General features: G+C 36.6%; 1 protein-coding gene and 1 pseudogene across 1 annotated transcript in view; both read left to right on the forward strand.

Annotated features, from left to right (window-relative positions):
- Positions 1-18,584, forward strand: part of TRIM23 (tripartite motif containing 23) — a 33,523-nt gene that overhangs the window by 12,322 nt on the left and 2,617 nt on the right. Inside the window, exons 6-10 of the mRNA XM_036117456.2 lie at positions 2,565-2,780; positions 6,841-6,975; positions 10,737-10,866; positions 11,384-11,494; positions 16,683-16,807. Coding sequence (XP_035973349.1) covers positions 2,565-2,780; positions 6,841-6,975; positions 10,737-10,866; positions 11,384-11,494; positions 16,683-16,807 — 717 coding nt within the window. The remainder of the gene's footprint in view (positions 1-2,564; positions 2,781-6,840; positions 6,976-10,736; positions 10,867-11,383; positions 11,495-16,682; positions 16,808-18,584) is intronic.
- Positions 1,428-1,537, forward strand: LOC118551645 (U6 spliceosomal RNA; annotated as a pseudogene).

Consider the following 18,584-nt stretch of genomic DNA (forward strand, 5'->3'; position numbering starts at 1 on the left):
AATCAGATTTGCATTAAGAAAGGTAGCTTTTCAATGTAGAAGATGAATTGGAAGCAGGAAAACCTATTAATAGGAGGTTGCTGAAATTATCTGGTTGAGAGATGTTTATGGCCTATAAATACTACAGTAGTGAGAATGGGGAGAGGTAGATGGGCTTGAGATTTTAGAGTAGTAGAATAGGTAGGTCTTAGTGATTGATAATATTGATTATGTAAGTAACTTGAAGGGTCAGGCATGATGCCTGGATTTCTTTCTTGCCCTAGTGAATGGATGGTGATATCATGCATTAATGGGGGAGGAGGAAGAATTTTGTGAGGGATAATGGGACCAAGATAATAAGTTTAATTAAGATATTGAATGTATTATGTCTGGGAAATAATAAGGAAGATACCTCCAGTGAATTGAAGAGTAAGTGGGTGTTGGGAAGTGAGTGTGTTTAACTTTTAAGAAGTTTAGCTGTAAAGAGAAGGGAGGAACTAAGGGGGTAATTATGGGCTTGCTTTTTAAAATTGAATTGTGGGGACACCTGGGTGGCTCAGTCGGTTAGGCATCTGCCTTCGCCTCGGGTCATGATCCCGGGGTCCTGGGATCAAGCCCTGCATCGGGCTCCCTGCTCTGCTGGAGGCCTGCTTCTCCCTTTCCTCCCTGCTTGTGCTCTCTCTCGCTATCTCTGTCTCTCTCTCTCAAATAAATAAATAAAATTAAAAAAAAAATTGAATTGTGGAGGAGAAAGGAATATTTTCAGATAGAATATACAGGGACATACAAAAATGCAATGTTTTGCTTTGGTAATCAAACAAATTTAAAGCTAAGTCATTGGGGAATAATACTAGTACTGCCTTGTCAAATGTAGTAGCCATTACCCACATATGGCTATTTAAGTTTAAATTATTTAAAAATCAAATAAAATACAAAATTTGGTTTTTCAGTTTCACCAGCTGCATTTCAAGTATATTCAAGTACATATAGCTAGTGGCTACCATATTAGACCACACAGATACAGAATGTATCCATTATCACAGAAGGCTCTATTGGACATTTTGTGCTAGAGTGGAAATATTTTATTCAGTGGATATTTACTGAACACATACAAGAGCTAGATGCTCTTTTAGCATTGTCCTAGCTAAGGAGATACTGCTTTATAAGTCAAAAAGTTCTGCCTTTGCAGTTTATATTCTAATATGGGAAAAGGGTCAGTACTTATGGCAAAAGTATATTAGGTGCTTTGGAGAAAAACAAGAGAAAGGGAGAGTGCGCTTTTATATGGGGTGTTCGTGGACAGACTCCCTGAAAAAGGAACATTGAGCAAAGAGGTAAAGCAGATGAGAATGAGACCCATGCTAATATTTGGGGGAAGAGCATTCCAGGCAGAGAGAAGAGCAAGTGCAAAGGCCCTGAGGTGCCTGATGCACTTAAGAAACTGTGGAGTGCTCACTTCAGTAGCACATATACTAAAAGTGGAATGATACAGCAAAAGTCATTAACATGGCGCCTGTGTGAGGATGATTTGCAAATTTACGAAGTGTTCTATATTTTTAGGGATTAAGAGGTACAGACTTGCCATTATACATAAGTCACAGAAATGAAAAATACAGCATAGGAAGGAATATAGTCAGTAATACTGTAATAAGTGACAGATGGTGACTATACTTACTGTGGTGAGCACTGAGTAATGTGTAGAATTGTCAGATCACTATGTTGTACACCTGGAACTAATATAACATTGTATGTCAACTATTCTTCAATAAAAACAAACGAAACAACTGTGGGGAGGCTAAATGCAGCTAGAGTAGGATGACAGAGTGTAGCAGGAGTTGAGATCAGAAAGGGTCTTATTGGGTACTTGCTCTTCTTTCTGTCAGGAGTACTCTTCTTCAAGATACTGATGTGGTTTCCTCACTTACCTTCTTCAGATCTTCAGATGTTGCTTTCTCAGGACTTCTGTCCTTGAACACCCCACATAAAAGGATTTTGGCCTTTACTCTGAGTGGAATGGGAAACCATTGAAGAATTTTGGGCAGAAGAATAATTGTTTTTGACTTAACATTTTAAAGGATCGGTCTGGCTACTGGGTGGAGAATACGCTGTAGAGGGCAGGAGTAGATCTAGTGAGACCAATTAGAAGACTATTGTAATCAGGTGAGAGATGATAATGTCATAGATCAGGTTGGTAGAGGTGGAGGAGATGAAGCTTTATCAGATTTTGGATATACTTTGAAGTCAGAATTTTCTGAGGGACTAGTTATGGAATATGAAAGAGAAGTATTAAGGGTGACTCCAGTTTTTTTTAGCTTGAACAACATGGAAGATGGCATTGCCAGTTACTGAGATGGCGGAAACTAGGTTTGGCCGTGGGAGAGACGGGAGAGTAGGTATTCCATTTTGCTTCAGATGTCACTTAAACAGTTGGATATCCAAAGGCTGTGGTTAAGGAGAAAGATCAAGTGTTGAGATAGCAATTTTGGAATTTTTAAGGATATAGATGGTATTTAAAATTTCATTAATTCACATATAAAATCTTTGTTATGTTTAAGGTTGTTTTAAACTAATTTTAATTTCCTTAGGTGCCAGGTACTGCAGAGAATGCCCGGTCATGTGTCCGAGCTTATTTTTCTGATCTGCATGAAACTTTGTGTCGTCAAGAAGAAATGGCTCTAAGTGTTGTTGATGCTCATGTTCGAGAAAAACTGATTTGGCTCAGGCAGCAACAAGAAGATATGACTATTTTATTGTCCCAGGTGTCAACAGCATGTCTCCATTGTGAAAAGACTTTGCAACAGGTAGGTAGGTTAAACATGGTTAGGACAAACTTTAAGAAGGAGGGTTTATAAGGTTAAGCAGATAATTACCACTAGTCTATTTTATTGATAAATATTTTCTTCTTATTATTATATGTTACTGCATGCAGTAACATTGTGCTTAGGTCTCTAACCTTGAATTGCTCCACCAATCATATCAGTGTCCTCTCCTTCATGTGCCCTCCACACCATAAAACCATGGGTTCTAGAAGCTTTTTAATGTCTTGTCATTCTTCACTCATGCCAAGCCCTTTAACTCTCCTTTGCTAAGCATGCACTATTCTCTCTGCTTGGTGGGCTTATATCTCCCTTTTCTGATAGTGGAAATCCTTCTTCAAAGTCTAGCTCAAATGTTTGCTATTCTTTAAAACTGTCTCTTCCTTGCTGTTTTTTCTTGGGTGCCCCTCTAGCATGTACTACCTATCTCTGCTCTAATTCATTGGTTCTTGACTTTAATGTCACAGTAATCCTATATTTTGTTGGTTTTTTTTTTAAGATTTTATTTACTTGAGAGAGAGAGTGTGTGTGAGTGAGAGCGAGCATGAGCGGGGTGGAGGGGCAGAGGGAGAGGGAGAAGTAGGCTCCCTGCTGAGCTGGGAGCCCGATGCCAGCTTGATCCCAGGACCCTGAGATCTTGACTTGAGCTGAAGGCAGATGCTTAACAGACCGAGCCACCCAGGCGCCCCATCCTATGTTTTTTGATGGTTGAGGTATCATAAGCAATTTGTTTACCCAGTTTTCAAATGATACACTTTTAAAATAAATTAGATTTAAGGTTATTTAGCCAAAAATGTCAGTCTTACTCATTTCTGTTTGGATCTGCTCTCATGAGCCGGTGATGTAAGGGTAATTATTGCCCTAGGAATTCCCAGTAAGCTGTAGTGTATCTCATCTTGATTGACAGATTACTAGTAATTGTGTTGATTGCAAATCATTGTAGAGCTAAACTTACTACTGCTGTAGAGCTTTTTCTCTTAAATACCTGATTAGACTTATATGAGTGTGGCCAGGCTATAAACACAACAGCCTTGAACTGTTGTTTAGCCCTTATCACACTGAATTGTAATATGTATATGCCATTTATTAAGTTGTCTTTGAGCTTCAGTCTTAGTCTTCCTCCTCTGCTCTGTGATTTTTGGGACTGGAACTCCACTAACCACATATGTGTTTTACCAGCTGGCTTCTTGTTAGTTTAGGCTCCACTAATAGGAGACATGAGAGGAAGGCTGGAAGGTAGGGGTGGTTTCCTTGGGGTTCCCATTTGCTTGGGGTTCCTGTGAATTTCACTGCTCACATGAGGAGACCACTTTCCTTAGAGACCTGAGTTTAGGCTCCATGGGGGCCTTCCTGTAAGTTTCTAAGTGTTAATTATTCTAGCATGTGCCTTTTATTCCCCCAGCCCTGGGAGTGATTGCTGTTTCTTACAGTTGCTTTCCCCATGATACCTCAGAGTTCTTTTTACCCTTTCAGTTACCTAGTTAGTAACTACACCCAGTTAACAGTTCTTCATATTAAATTCTTTCTGCTCACATAACTGGTATGGTTATTCTCTCCTGATTTGAACCTGAATGATATAATAGGCATTGTTTATCCTTCTAGATGTTTGACCGGATGCATCTTGTTTATCTTTGTATCTGGATAGAAAGAGCTTAATAAATACTTGTTCAGCTCATGATGGGTAATCAAGCTACACAGCAAAATCAGAAATGGATTATGTCTAGATCTCATTTGCTTGAATACTTCAAAGTATTTTTATATTTATTATGTTAAAAAGTATGCTCATAGTTACTGAAATATTTAGAGGTATTTTAGAGTTTCTGAAGCATTTCATCAGAGTGATGGCTAATTGTTAATGATATGATATCTCACTGTGTTAATGCCAATGAAATTAGGGTATTACAGTCATCATTCATATCAACTTAAGTTTTATTTATTTAAGTAATCTTTACGCCCATCATGGGGCTCGAACTCAAAACCCTGAGATCAAGAGTTACATGCTCTTCCAACTGAGCCAGTCAGGTGCCCAAACTTTTGCTTTGATTTGTGGCCATAGAACCGTAACCCCAACCAATACACTTTTTTTTTTTTTTTTTAAAGATTTAATTTATTTATTTGAGAGAGAGAGAATGAAAGAAGGAGCAGGGGGAGAGGGAGAAGCAGACTCCCCACTGAGCAGGGAGCCTGACATGGGGCTTGATCCTGGCTGAGCTGAAGACAGACATTCAACTGATTGAGCCCCCCAGGTGCCCTCCCCCCCACCAATATTCTTAAAAGTTCCTGCCACAGAGATAATTAAGCAGAGGAATAGATAGAACATCACACATTTATTACCAATTTTGAGAAGAAAGCTTAATCATCCTTCCCCTCCAAAAAAATGATGCATCATCTAAGTCCAAGGCATGATACTAAGTGGTGAGGATTTGTCTATTAATTTAGCAAATATGTTTTGAGTGCCTATCACGTGCCAGGTACAATCTAGATACATGGACTCTCTTGGTAAACAAAACATACAAAAAGCTATAATCTTGTGGAATTAGCATTCTAGCAAGGAGAAGATAGACAATAAACCATAACCATATCTAAATAAGTAAATTATATAGCATGTGAAAAAGTGGTAAGAACTAAGGACAAAAAAAATGAGGGTCCAGCAGACTGCATTATTAAATGGTCAGGGTAAGCATCATTAAGAGAAGGTGAGATTTGAGCAAAGCCTCAAAAAGGAAGAAGGTGAAGGAATTTGTTCAAGCCGTAATGTGGGGAAGAATACTCCAGCTGAGGAAACAATTAGAGTAAAAACCCTAGGGCAGTCTGCCTGGTGTATTTGAAGAACAGCAAAAGAAGCCACTGTGGGTGAAACAGAGTAAGTAAAGGAGAGGGTAATAGAAGCTGAAATCTGGAAGTAATAGGGAATTATCTGTAAGGAAGGCTTTGTGGGTCACTGGAAGGACTTCAGGTTTTACTGATTGAAATGGAGAAGCCATTGTGAAATTTTGACAAGAATGACTTGATCTTACTTAAAAAGATGACTTTGATGTGTAAAAAACAGATTGAAGGAGGGCCAAGATGGAGGGAAAGAGTTAAAGGGAAGAAGGAGTTTGGAGGCTGTTGTAGAATTCCCCATGAGAGAGAATAGTGGCTTGGCTAGTAGGAGTGAGAAGTGTCCAGATTCTGGATAGCCAGTAGGAGTCGTTTGTATGTGGGGCATGAGAGAGTAGAAGGCAAGAATTGCAGGGGTTTGTTCTGAGCACCTGGAACAACATACAAATAATAAGCAAAGTTTATTAGTTCATAACCAACTAATGTAAATATGCAACGGTGAGCAAAAACTGTGAACACCTCTGCTCTCATGGGGCTTACATATTGTTAGATCTCTGTCTTAGGAAGAATATATTGGTATGTGTGTAGAATATCTGTGGATTAGTATTTGAGAAACTAGAAAGTGCTTGACTTTGAAAAGAGTCTGGAGATCTAGAGGGCAAGGGAGGCTTTTCAGTTTGACCTTAGGTCAATTTTTTAAAAACCAATACACATATATATTAGATTTTTTAAAAAAGTACAATGGACATACAGTGTGCATAAGTGTTCAGCTGGCTGAATTTTCAGACTGGGCATTCCTGTGTAACTAGCACCCAGATGAAGTAACAGAACATTACCAGCACCCCTAGAAACCCCTCAGACTCCCTTCTAATAACCACCTGCCTTCCCCTCTGAGGATAAACCACCCTGACTTCTAACGCATATCTAATTTTTGTCTCTTTTGGTAATTAATAAAAATGGAATCATACAGTATGAAGTCTTCTTGTCGTTTCTTCTTTTACTCGACATTATGTTTGTGAAATTCATATCATCAGGTATAACAGTGGCTCGTTCTCATTGTGGTATAGTGTTGCCTTTCTGAATATACCACAATTTATCCATTCTACTACTGAAAGCCTCTTTTTTTTAAAAAAAGCTTTATTTATTCATTTATTTGAGAGAGAGAGAGAGCGAGAGAGAGAGAGCAAGTAGCAAGTTTACCGGAAAACTATATTCTCTTTTCTAGGATGATTGTAGAGTTGTTTTGGCAAAACAGGAAATTACAAGGTTACTGGAAACATTGCAAAAACAGCAACAGCAGTTTACAGAGGTTGCAGATCACATTCAGTTGGATGCCAGTATCCCTGTCACTTTTACAAAGGTAATGTATAGTACTTCATTTTTAGGTATGGCTTCTGATAAATCATAATTGTTTTACATTCCGTGATAATCAGCTTGAAGAGACAACTAAGAAATTCATAGGTTCTTTTTGAAAAAAAGTTTTATCAGTGGAAAATAGAAAGTGGTGTAATGAATCTCCATGTACCTGTCACCCACTTTAACAATTAAAGACTTTATTTCAATCTATCCTTTTCCCCATTCCCCTTTCTACCTGCAGTCTCTCAGGTTATTTTGGAACAAATCCCAGCATATCATTTCATCTATGAAATATTGTTGTGTGTATTTGTAAAAGGTAAGGACTGTTTTAAAAACATAACCTAAAAAATTTAATAATGAATCTCTAATATTAACCATTATCCAGTTAGTTATTCAAATCTCCCAGATGGCTAAGAAAATTTTTTGTTTCTGGAAACAAAATCCAACCAAATAAAGCCTGTACTTGGTTGATATATTTTGGTCTCTTTTAAAGTGAATTGCCCCTAATTTAAAAGGTTCATTTGTTTTCATTTTTTTCCCCTTTTTAGGGTCTGTTTTTTTTAGAACTTAATCTTATTTCATCATTCTGTGAAACATTTACATGGTCCAGAGTCAAATCTACAAAGCAGGGTTCATTTAGAGAAGTCCAGCTTCCATCCCTAACCCCTCCACACTTTTCCTCCTTTCTCCATAGAAAACCCATCAAGAATTTTTTCTTAGTTTTATTCATCATTTAAAAAAATATAGAGAAATACATTTATTTATATATTTGTACACTCATCACATTTAAAGGTAGAAAACATTACACACTTCTCCACTGTGTTCTTTTCACATAAGTGTACGTCGTGGAGATTACTCCATAGCAGTATTCAGTGAAATTTTCTGTTCTTTTTTTTTTTTACAGCTTCAGGGTACTCTATTGTGCAGATATATCACATTTTTTTGTGTGTGTGTGCTAAAAACATAAAAGTTACCATCTTAACCTTTTTTTTTGGAAAGAGAAAGTGAACATTGGGGGAGGGGAGCAGCAGAGGGAGAGAGAAAATCTCAAGCAGCCTCTATCCTCAGCATGGAGGGAGCCTGATGCAGGGCTTGGTCTCATGACCCTGAGATCATGACCTGAGCTGAAATCAAAGAGATGGATGCTTAACTGACTAAGCCACCCAGGCACCCCTGATCTTAACCATTTTTAATTGTACCGTTCAGTATTGTTAAATATATTCACATTCAGTATACCTCCAGGAATTTTGCATTTTGAAAAACTGAACTTCCATACCATATAAACTCTCTCATCACCTCCTGGTAACTACCATTCTACTTTCTGTTTCTTTGAATTTGAGTATTCTAAATACCTCGTGTAAGTGGAGCCCATATAGTCAGTATTTGTCTTTTTATGCCTGGCTGATCTCAATTAGTATATCCTCAGATTTCACCCATGTTGTGGCATGTGACAGAATTTTCTTCTTTTTTAAGGCTAAATAATATTGCCTTGTTTGTATATACCACATTTTGTTTATACATTCATTCATTGATGGACATTTGGGTTACTTCCACATCTTGGCTATTATGAATAGTGTAGCTGTGAACATGGATGTACATGTATCTCTCTGAGACCTTGCTTTCATTTCTTTTGGATATATATCCAGAAGTGAGATTACTGGATATGGTAGTTCTATTTTTATTTTTTTGAGGAAATGTTATGTTGTTTTCCATAGTGGTTGTACCATATTGTAATTCCCACCAACAGTGCACAAGGGTTTCAATTTATCCACATTTTCATCAACACATGTTAATTTTTGTTTGTTTGTTTTAGATAGTAGTCATCCTGATAGGTGTGAGGTGATACCTCATTGTGGTTTTGGTTTGCATTTCTCTGAAGATTAATGAAGTTGAACCTCATTTCATATGCTTATTGGCCAGTTTGTATCTTCTTTGGAGAAATTTTGTACAAGTCCTTTGCCTGTTTTTTAATTGAGTTATTTGATTTTTTTTTTTTTAAAGATTTTATTTATTTATTTGACAGAGAGAGACATAGCAAGAGCAGGAACACAAGCAGGGGGAGTGGGAGAGGGAGAAGCAGGCTTCCCGCAGAGCAGGGAGCCTGATGCGGGGCTCCATCCCAGGACCCTGGGATCGTGACCTGAGCCGAAGGCAGACGCTTAACCGACTGAGCCACCCAGGCGCCCCTGATTTTTTATTTCATTCAGCTGTAGGAGTTTTTTTATATATTCTGGAAGGGAATCCATTCTTAGATATATGATTTGCAAATACTTTGTCCCATTTTGTAGGTTGCTTCTTCACTTTGTTGATAGTGTCCTTTGATTCACAAAAGATTAAGATTGATATGGTCCCATTTGTCTACTTCTGCGTTTGTCAGCTGTGTTTTTGGAGTGATATAAAAAAAAAAAATCACTGCCAAATCCATTGTCATGAAGATTTTACACTATGTTTTCTTCTAAGAGTTTTATAGTTTTGGGTCTCATTTTGGAACTTTTATCCATATATTTAAAATCCAGGGGCGCCTGGGTGGCTCAGTCGTTAAGCGTCTGCCTTTGGCTCAGGTCATGACCCAGGGTCCTGGGACCGAGCCCCTGTTCAGTGGGAAGCCTGCTTCTCCCTCTCCCACTCTTGTGTTCACTCTCTTGTTGTCTCTCTCTTTGTCAAATAAATAAAATCTTAAGAAAAAATCCAAATATTTGTAATTGTTACATGTTATTTGTAAATCTACCCTTTTATCAATATATAATGAACTTTTGTCTCTTATAACAGTTTCTGATTTAAAGTTTATTTTGTCTCATTCTAGGATTGCCACCCCTGCTCTTTTTTGAGTATGATTTATATGGAATCTTTTTCTTTTCTTTCACTTTCAGCCTTCTTGTGTCCTTAAATATGAAGTGAGTCTCCTATAGACAGCATATTGTTAGATCTTGTTTTTTTTATCCATTTAGTCAAACTTGTGTCTTTTCATTGGGGAATTAAACCCATTTATATTTCAAGTAATTATTAATAGGTAAGGACTTGTTATTACCATTCTGTTTATTGTTTTTTGTATATCTTATAGCTTTTTTGTCTTTCCTTTTGTTTTACTGCCTTCTTCTGTGTCTCAGTGATTTTTTTTTTTTTTTTTAAGATTTTATTTATTTGCGAGAGAGAGAATGAGAGACAGAGAGCATGAGAGGGAGGAGTGTCAGAGGGAGAAGCAGACTCCCTGCTGAGCAGGGAGCCCGATGTGGGACTCGATCCCGGGACTCCAGGATCATGACCTGAGCCGAAGGCAGTCGCTTAACCAACTGAGCCACCCAGGCGCCCCTCAGTGATTTTTTATAGTGTCATGGTTTGATTCCCTACTCATTTCCTTTTGTGTATATTCTATGGATTTTTGTGTGTTTACCATTGCTATTACAAAGAACATCTTGTTATAACATTCTATTGGAAAGTGATAACAATTTAACTTCTTTTGCATATAAACCCTCTATTCTTTTATAGCTCCACCCCCCATACTTTATGTTATTAATGTCACAAATTACATCTTTGTATATTTATACCTGTTACCATAGGCTTATAGGTTATTTAACGTTTGTTTGTAAATCTAAGGTATTAGATTTATGCAACAAAATTATAATAATACGGGTTGGTATTTGTCCATGGAATCAGAGGAATGAGTAGGAGATGAAATAATTAACAAAGGTATTATAAATAAAAGTATAAATGCTAATATATTTTAACTCCATATCAAAATAAGATTTAAATTTTTAAAAATTACAGGACAATAGAGTTCACATTGGACCAAAAATGGAAATTCGAGTTGTTACGTTAGGATTAGATGGTGCTGGAAAAACTACTATTTTGTTTAAGTTAAAACAGGATGAATTTATGCAGCCTATTCCAACAATTGGTAAGTATAAGTACTGCTTTTTACTTTAATGGATGTTTTATAGACAAACCCTAGCTTACAGCTGAGTTCTTGGGGGTCTTATTTTATGCCAGTATGGCATTGTGGTGGGCTCTTTACTGGCTCTAAGACACTGACATGTCTGAGAAAAAATGCAAGGTTCAGGGCTGTGGGATTGAAATGTGGATGGTGGGATATTAAGAAGTGTTGGTGGGACAGTTGAAGGATTAAAGGATTGGTGAAGGTTAGGGTGAGAGAGTGGTAGTGGTACAGAGCTGTTAGGTATTTGAGTTTCAGGATCTCAGGATCCTGGTGGAGGTTTAGAGGACTAATAGCTGTTAAAAGTATATATTCCCCATATAGGTTTATTACGAGTGGAGTTGGTTGGGCAGCAGTAGATATTGCTGTATGAAGATAATTTATATTTTCACAATTCTAAACAGTGGGTCACCTGTGTTTGGTGTGTTACTAATTATAAATATAAGTTCAGTATTAAAGTAATTTTTTTTTGAAAAAACAGGTTTTAATGTGGAAACTGTAGAATATAAAAATCTAAAGTTCACTATTTGGGATGTAGGTGGAAAACACAAATTAAGACCATTGTGGAAACATTATTACCTCAATACCCAAGGTAAGAGTGAAAAATGATATCTTAATTTTTCAGAATTTTAGGATGCCAGTTTTCTGTGGAATTGATTTAACCAGTGAAGCTTATTTTATTAAAAACGTTAAGGTGGAAAGACTGGGATATGTACTTTGGTTTATTTCATGAAGAAATCATAATTATAGCTTAAAACCATACTTACCTTTTATATCTAGGCAGTTAAGAGTACATACCGCTTGCTGCTCTTAACAGTTGAAGTACATTATTAGTATTCATATGAGTGTGGTCACTGGCAATATCGTGATGAAGGGTAGAATTCTTGGTGTATGTATCTGCTGCTCTCTTCAATTCAGTAAAATATTTATCTCATTATAATCTCTCAGTAGCTCCATAAGTACCTGCAGTGGTTTGCTTTGGCCAAACTGTGTTTTATCACACATTCCACCTAGCATTTATTTATTATTTATATTTAGGCCCCATTCTATGCTTTTGCCTATACCCGACATGAAATTTATGTTCATGCCACGTGTTTCGTATATCATCATACTTCCCAACTAGCAGAGAAACTAGATAATTATTTTTACATTAGGATATTGATACAGTGATTAATAGGGAAAAAAATGGGATTTTGAACATGAGGAATGGTTGAAAAGTTGGGATGTTTAGCTACCATAAGGTAGCTAGAAAGATTTCAAAAGAGAATCAATTCAGTAGATACTTGTGAAGTTTCTGCTATGTATTTTGAGTCCAGTATATGTGGAAAGTGCTGTGCTAGGCACCTAGAGAGAATACTTTGGAGAGATAAAGATGGTGATTTATTTAGATTATTTTTTGGCAAAGGAAGTAGTAATCAAAGAACAAGTAGCATCGCAGGCCACAAAAGAAGCCTCAACAAATTAAAAAAGATCAATGCATCTTTTCTTTACTTTTTTTTTCTTTTAAAAGATTTATTTACTTAGAGAGTGTGAGTTGGGGAGGGGCAGAAGGAGAGGGAGAGGGAAAGAGAAAATCTCAAGCAGACTCCCTGCAGAGCCCCATGTGGGGCTCGACCCCATGACCCTGAGATCATGACCTGAGCTGAAATCAAGAGTCAGACACCTAATCAACTGAGCCATCCAGGAGCCCCTCAATGCATCATTTCTGACCACAGTGCTATGAAACTAGAGTCATCCACAGGAAAAAATATGGAAAGACCACAAATACGTGGGGGTTAAATAACATGCTACTACTAAACAATGAATGGGTCAATCTGAAAAATCAAAGAAGAAATCAAAAAGTACATGGAAACAAATGAAAATGAAAACACAGTGGTTCAAAACCTTTGGGACACAGCAAAAGCTGTTCTAAGAGGGAACTTTATAGCAATACAGGCCTACCTCAAGAAGCAAGAAAAATCTCAAACAACTTAGCCTCACACCTAAAGGAGCTAGGAAAAGAACAAACAAACACAGCCCAAAACCAGTAGAAGGAAAGAAAGAAAAAGATTAGAGCAGAAATAAATGATATAGAAACTAAAAAAATATAATAGAACAATGAAATCAGGAGCTGGTTCTTTGAAAAAAAAATCCATAAAATTGATAAACCAGACTTATCCAGAAAGAGAAAGGAACCAAATAAAATCACCAATGAGAGAAAAGAAGTAACAACAAAAAACCACATAAATACAAACAGTCATAAGAGAATATTAAGAAAAACTATATGCCAACAAATTGGACAACCTAGAAGCAATGGATAAATTCCTAGAAACGTAAACTACTAAAACTGAAACAAGAAGAAATAGAAAATTTGAACAGTCCGATTACCAGCAAAGCAATTGAATCAGTAATCAAAGAACTCCCAACAAACAGGGGTGCCTGGGAGGCTCAGTCAGTTAAGTGTCTCCCTTCGGCTCAGGTCATGATCTAGGGGTCCTGGGATCTAGCCCTGCACCAGCTCCCTGCTCAACGGGTAGTCTACTTTTCCTTCTCCCTCTGCCCCTCCCCACTGCTCGTGCTCTCTCTCTCTCTCTCAAATAAATAAAATTTTTAAAAAAAACCAAAAACTCCCAACAAACAAAAGTCCAGGATCAGATGGCTTCACAGGTGAACTCTACCAAACATTTAAAGAAGAGTTAATAGCTATTCTTCTCAACTATTCTAAAAAATAGAAAAGGAAGGAAAATTTCCAAATTCATTCCATGAGGCCAGCATTACCCTGATATCAAAGCCAGACAGATACACAAAAAAGAGAACTACAGGCCAATCTCTCTGAACAAAGATACAAAAATCCTCAATAAAATACCAGCAAACCGAATCCAACAATATAAAAAAAATCATCCACCATGACCAAGTAGGATTTATTCCTGGGCTGCAAGTGTGTCTCAGTATTTGCAAATCAATCAACATGATATATCACATCGATAAGAGAAAGGATAAGAACTATATGATCATTTCAATAGATGCAAAAAAAAAAAAAAGCATTTAACAAAGTACAACATCTGTTTATGATAAAAATTCTCAACAAAGTAGGTATAGAGGGACCATACCTCAACATAATAAAAACCATCTATGAAAAACCCACAGCTAACATCATCCTCAATGGGGAAAAACTGAGAGCCTTTCCCCTAAGGTCAGGAACAAGACAAGGATGTCCACTCTCACCACTTTAATTTCAACATAGTCCTGGAAGGGCTAGCCACAGCAATCAGACAAAAAAAGAAAAGGCATCCAAATTGGCAAGGAGAAGTAAAACTTTCATTATTTGCCGATGACATGATACTATGTGTGTGTGTGTGTGTGTGTGTGTGTGTGTGTGTGTGTGTGTGTGTAAAGCCTGAAAGACTCCACCAAAAACTGTTAGATAAATGAATTCAGTAAAGTCACAGGGTACAAAATCAATTTACAGAATTCTGATGCATTTCTATACACCAATAGTGAAGCAGCTGAAAGAGAAGTTAATAATCCCATTTACAATTGCACCCAAAATAATAAGATACCTTGGTATAAACCTAACCAAAGAGATAAAAGACCTGTACTCTGAAATCTATAAAACACCAATGAAACAAATTTAAGATGACACAAAGAAATGGAAACACATTCCATGCTCATGGATTGAAAGAACAAATATGGGGCGCCTGGGTGGTTCAGATGATTGAGCATCTGCCTTCGGCTCAGGTCATGATCTTCAGGTCCTGGGATCAAGGCTCACGTCGGGCTCTCAGCTCAGTGGGGAGTCTGCTTCTGTCTCTCCCCCTGCCTCTCCCCTGTCTGTGCTCTCTCTGTCTCAAATGAATAATAAAAAGTCTTAAAAAAGAAACTTTACAAAAAATGAAAGAACAAATATTGTTAAAATGTCTGTACTACCCAAAGCAGTCTAAACATTTAATGCAATTCCTATCAAAATACCAACAGCATTTTTCAACAGAGCTAGAACAAACAATCCTAAAAAGACCGTGAATAGCCAAAGGAATCTTGAAAAAGAAAAGCAAAGCTGGAAGCATCACAATTCTGGACTTCTAAGTTAAATTACAAAGCTGTAGTAATCAAAACAGTATGGTACTGGCACAAAAATAGACATACAGATCAATAGAACAGAATGGAAAACCCAGAAATAAACCCACAATTATATGGTCAATTAATCTTTGATAAAGCAGGAAAGAATATCCAATTGGAGAAAGACAGTCTCTTCAACAAATGGTGTTGGGAAAACTGGGTAACGACATGCAAAAAAATGAAACTGGACCACTTTCTTACACAGTACATGAAAATAAATTGAAAATAAATTAAAGACCTAAATGTTAGACCTGCAGCCATAAAAATCCTAGAAAAGAGCACAGGTAATAATTTCTCTGAAATTGGCCTAGCAGCTTTTTTCTAGATAGGTCCCTTGGGGCAAGTGAAACAAAAGGAAAAATGAACTACTGGGAGTACATCAAAATAAAAAGCTTCTACACAGCGAAGGAAACAGTCAACAAACCTAAAAGGCAACCTATGGAATGGGAAAAGATACTTGCAAATGACATATCCAATAAAGGGTTAGTATCCAAAATACATAAAGAACTTACACAACTTAAGATCCAAAAACCAAATAATCCAATTAAAAAATAGGCAGAAGACATGAATAGACATTTCTTCAAAGAAGACATCCAGATGGCCAACAGACACATGAAAAGATGCTCATCATCACTTACCATCAGGGAAATGCAAATCAAAACTGCAGTGAGATATCACCTCACACCAGCCAGAATAAAGTCAACAGCATAAGAAATAACAGGTTTTGGTGAGGATGTGGAGAAAAAGGAACCCTTTTCCAGTGTTGATGGGAATGCATACTGGTGCAGCCACTCTGGAAAACAGTATGGAGCTTCCTCAAAAAGTTAAGATTAGAACTACCCTATGATCCAGCAGTTGGACTACTAGGTATTTACCCAAAGAATACAGAAACATTAATTCAAAGAGATACATGCACCCTGATGTTTATAGCAGCATTATCTACAATAGCCAAGTTATGGAAACAGCTGGAGTGTCCATTGATTGATGAATGGGTAAAGAAGTTGTGTGTTGTGTGTGTGTGTGTATATGTATAATGGAATATTACTCAGCCATAAAAAGAATTAAATCTTGCCATTTGCAATAGCATGGATGGAGCTAGAGAGTGTAATCTTAAGTGAAATAAGTCAGAGAAAGACAAAGACCATATGGCTTCACTCATGTGTAATTTAAGAAACAAACGAGCAAAGGGGGAAAAAAGAGAGAAATCCAGAAACAGACTCTTAACTATAGAGAACTGATGGTTACCGTAGGGGAGTTATATGGGGATACAGGTGAAAAAGGTGATGGGGATTAAGGAGTGCACTTGTCAGGATGAGCATCGGGTAATTAAAATAAAAACTTACAAAAAAAAAGGAACAAGTAGCATCATTATGGAAGTCATGAGAGGTATATTCTCATTAATTAAGAAAAATACTAATTCATATACACAGCACTTTGTGTTTGGTAGAGCAATTGTTGTAAATCCTGTTATAGATGGGGAAATGAAGAGAGCCAAAAAGTTAGGTGAACTACTTGAGGTCATACTGTTAAGTATTGCTAGATGCTCTTACAGTAGGTAGCGTTTCTGTGAAAAACATAGTAGATAGTAGACTAACCATAATAAAATAATGAGAGCATTAAAATATTTGGTCCATTTACTGAAAGTTAACAAATGACTAATTCTATTTTTTTTTTTTTTTTGGTAGCTGTTGTATTTGTTGTTGATAGCAGTCATAGAGACAGAGTTAGTGAAGCACATAGTGAACTTGCAAAGTTGTTAACGGAAAAAGAACTCCGAGATGCTTTGCTCCTGATTTTTGCTAACAAACAGGTAACACGTTTGTATTTCAGAATACTTATTTAGTAGTTTTGTGCATCCTATGTCATTAGGTAACATAAGGTAATTTCAAAACTGATAATTCAGTAGATACTTACGAAGTTTGTGCTGAGTATTTTAAATACAGTATATATAGAAAGTTCTCTACTTAGTACCTTGGAGTATATAGAAAGAAATAAGGTGGTTGATGCTTACCAGAAACTCTTATATGTTTGAAAACATGTAAGTGACTGTATATGAGATTGTAATACATAGAAAACTGGTAAGTAACTTCAATTATATTAACAACGTGTCTTGGAAAATTAGAGTAGTTCTAAAGGTGGCAACTTGTGAAAGATGTGTAAAAAGTGGGATTTGAGTTGAAATTATGATACGAGTTGAAATTATGGATAGGACGTTGAGTCAGTATGTGAAAGAAAGAACACTGTAGGCAGAGAAAATAAAAGCATGAGTGTTTTAAAGGAGCATCAGCAGATCTATATGTGAGGGGCAAGTAGAGGATGAAGAAAATCTAGAATAACAGATGAGGTCTAGACTGAGAAATTTAGGTTTTATTCTATGACAAAGGAAAACCATCAAAAGGTTTTTGGACTCATATCTGTTTTAAGACTGTAATTTGGGGGTAGGATATAGAATTAATCAGGGGGAAGGGACTAGAGACAGGCAGATACAGTAAATTGCTGTAGTAATTCAAGTGAGAGTTAACAAGATCCCAAATTAAAGGAATAGAAGGGTGGAAGTAGATTGAAAAGAGTTTTATGAAGGTAGATTTGTTAGAATTTGTTGTCCGAGTGGGGAGGATAAAGGACAGGGAGAAGCTACGTATTCCTAGATCTTGAGCCTATGCTTCTAGGAGGATGAGAATGCTTTTCAGTGCATTAGAGGGGCTAATATGTCATTAAAAGGAAGGGTAGGATGAAGAATAAAGGATTTCCCTCTTAATAAAAAACCACTAAGAGCACAGATACACTTTGCTTTACTTACTGAAAAAGACACACATAAGGCAAAGTGAAATATCATTTTCCACTTAAATTGCTAAAGATAAAAATGTTTCATAATCTTCAGACTCACACATATTGTTGGTGTGATTATTAAACAGAGACATTTTCTTGGAGGGCAATTTGACAGTACCATACCTATCAAAATTTTAGATGCATATACCCTTGTACCCCACAATTCTACCTCTAATAATGTATTCTGCATACAAATATCCTAAGTTTATCCTGCAGATAATGTTGCAAATGAATGTAGTTAAAAATGTTACAGATGTATATGTATGTGTTTGTAATAGCACATAAACAGAACCTCAATCTAAATATTAAATATACAACGGGTTAAGAAAATTATGTTGCACCTACACCCTGGAATGCAGTTCAGATGTTAAAAATAATGTAGAAGGTCTTCTTGTCCAGATAATGGAAAGATAACTATCTTTAAGATGTATTAAGTAAAAAATAAAAAAAAAAAAGCTAAAGTATGTTTCTGTTTGTGTTTATTTGCATGAATGTGCATGGAAATTATCTGGACAAATATATAAGAAATAATAACTGGTGGTTGCTTCTAGGAAGTAGGGGTGCTCGGGTATTTGGAGTGGGAGTTTAATAACTGTTCATTATATAAATTCTAGGTATAAGCCATTTTTGTGATACACATGTTAACCTTTTTCTTTTAAGTTGATGCCTTATGACTCTCATTTAGGTTGCATCGCCTACATTGATTTCACTGAAGGTTATTCTTACAGACTATGTTATAAATGATCTTAATCACAACC

Source organism: Halichoerus grypus, chromosome 2 (genome assembly GCF_964656455.1).
Source record: "Halichoerus grypus chromosome 2, mHalGry1.hap1.1, whole genome shotgun sequence".
NCBI lineage: Eukaryota > Metazoa > Chordata > Mammalia > Carnivora > Phocidae > Halichoerus > Halichoerus grypus.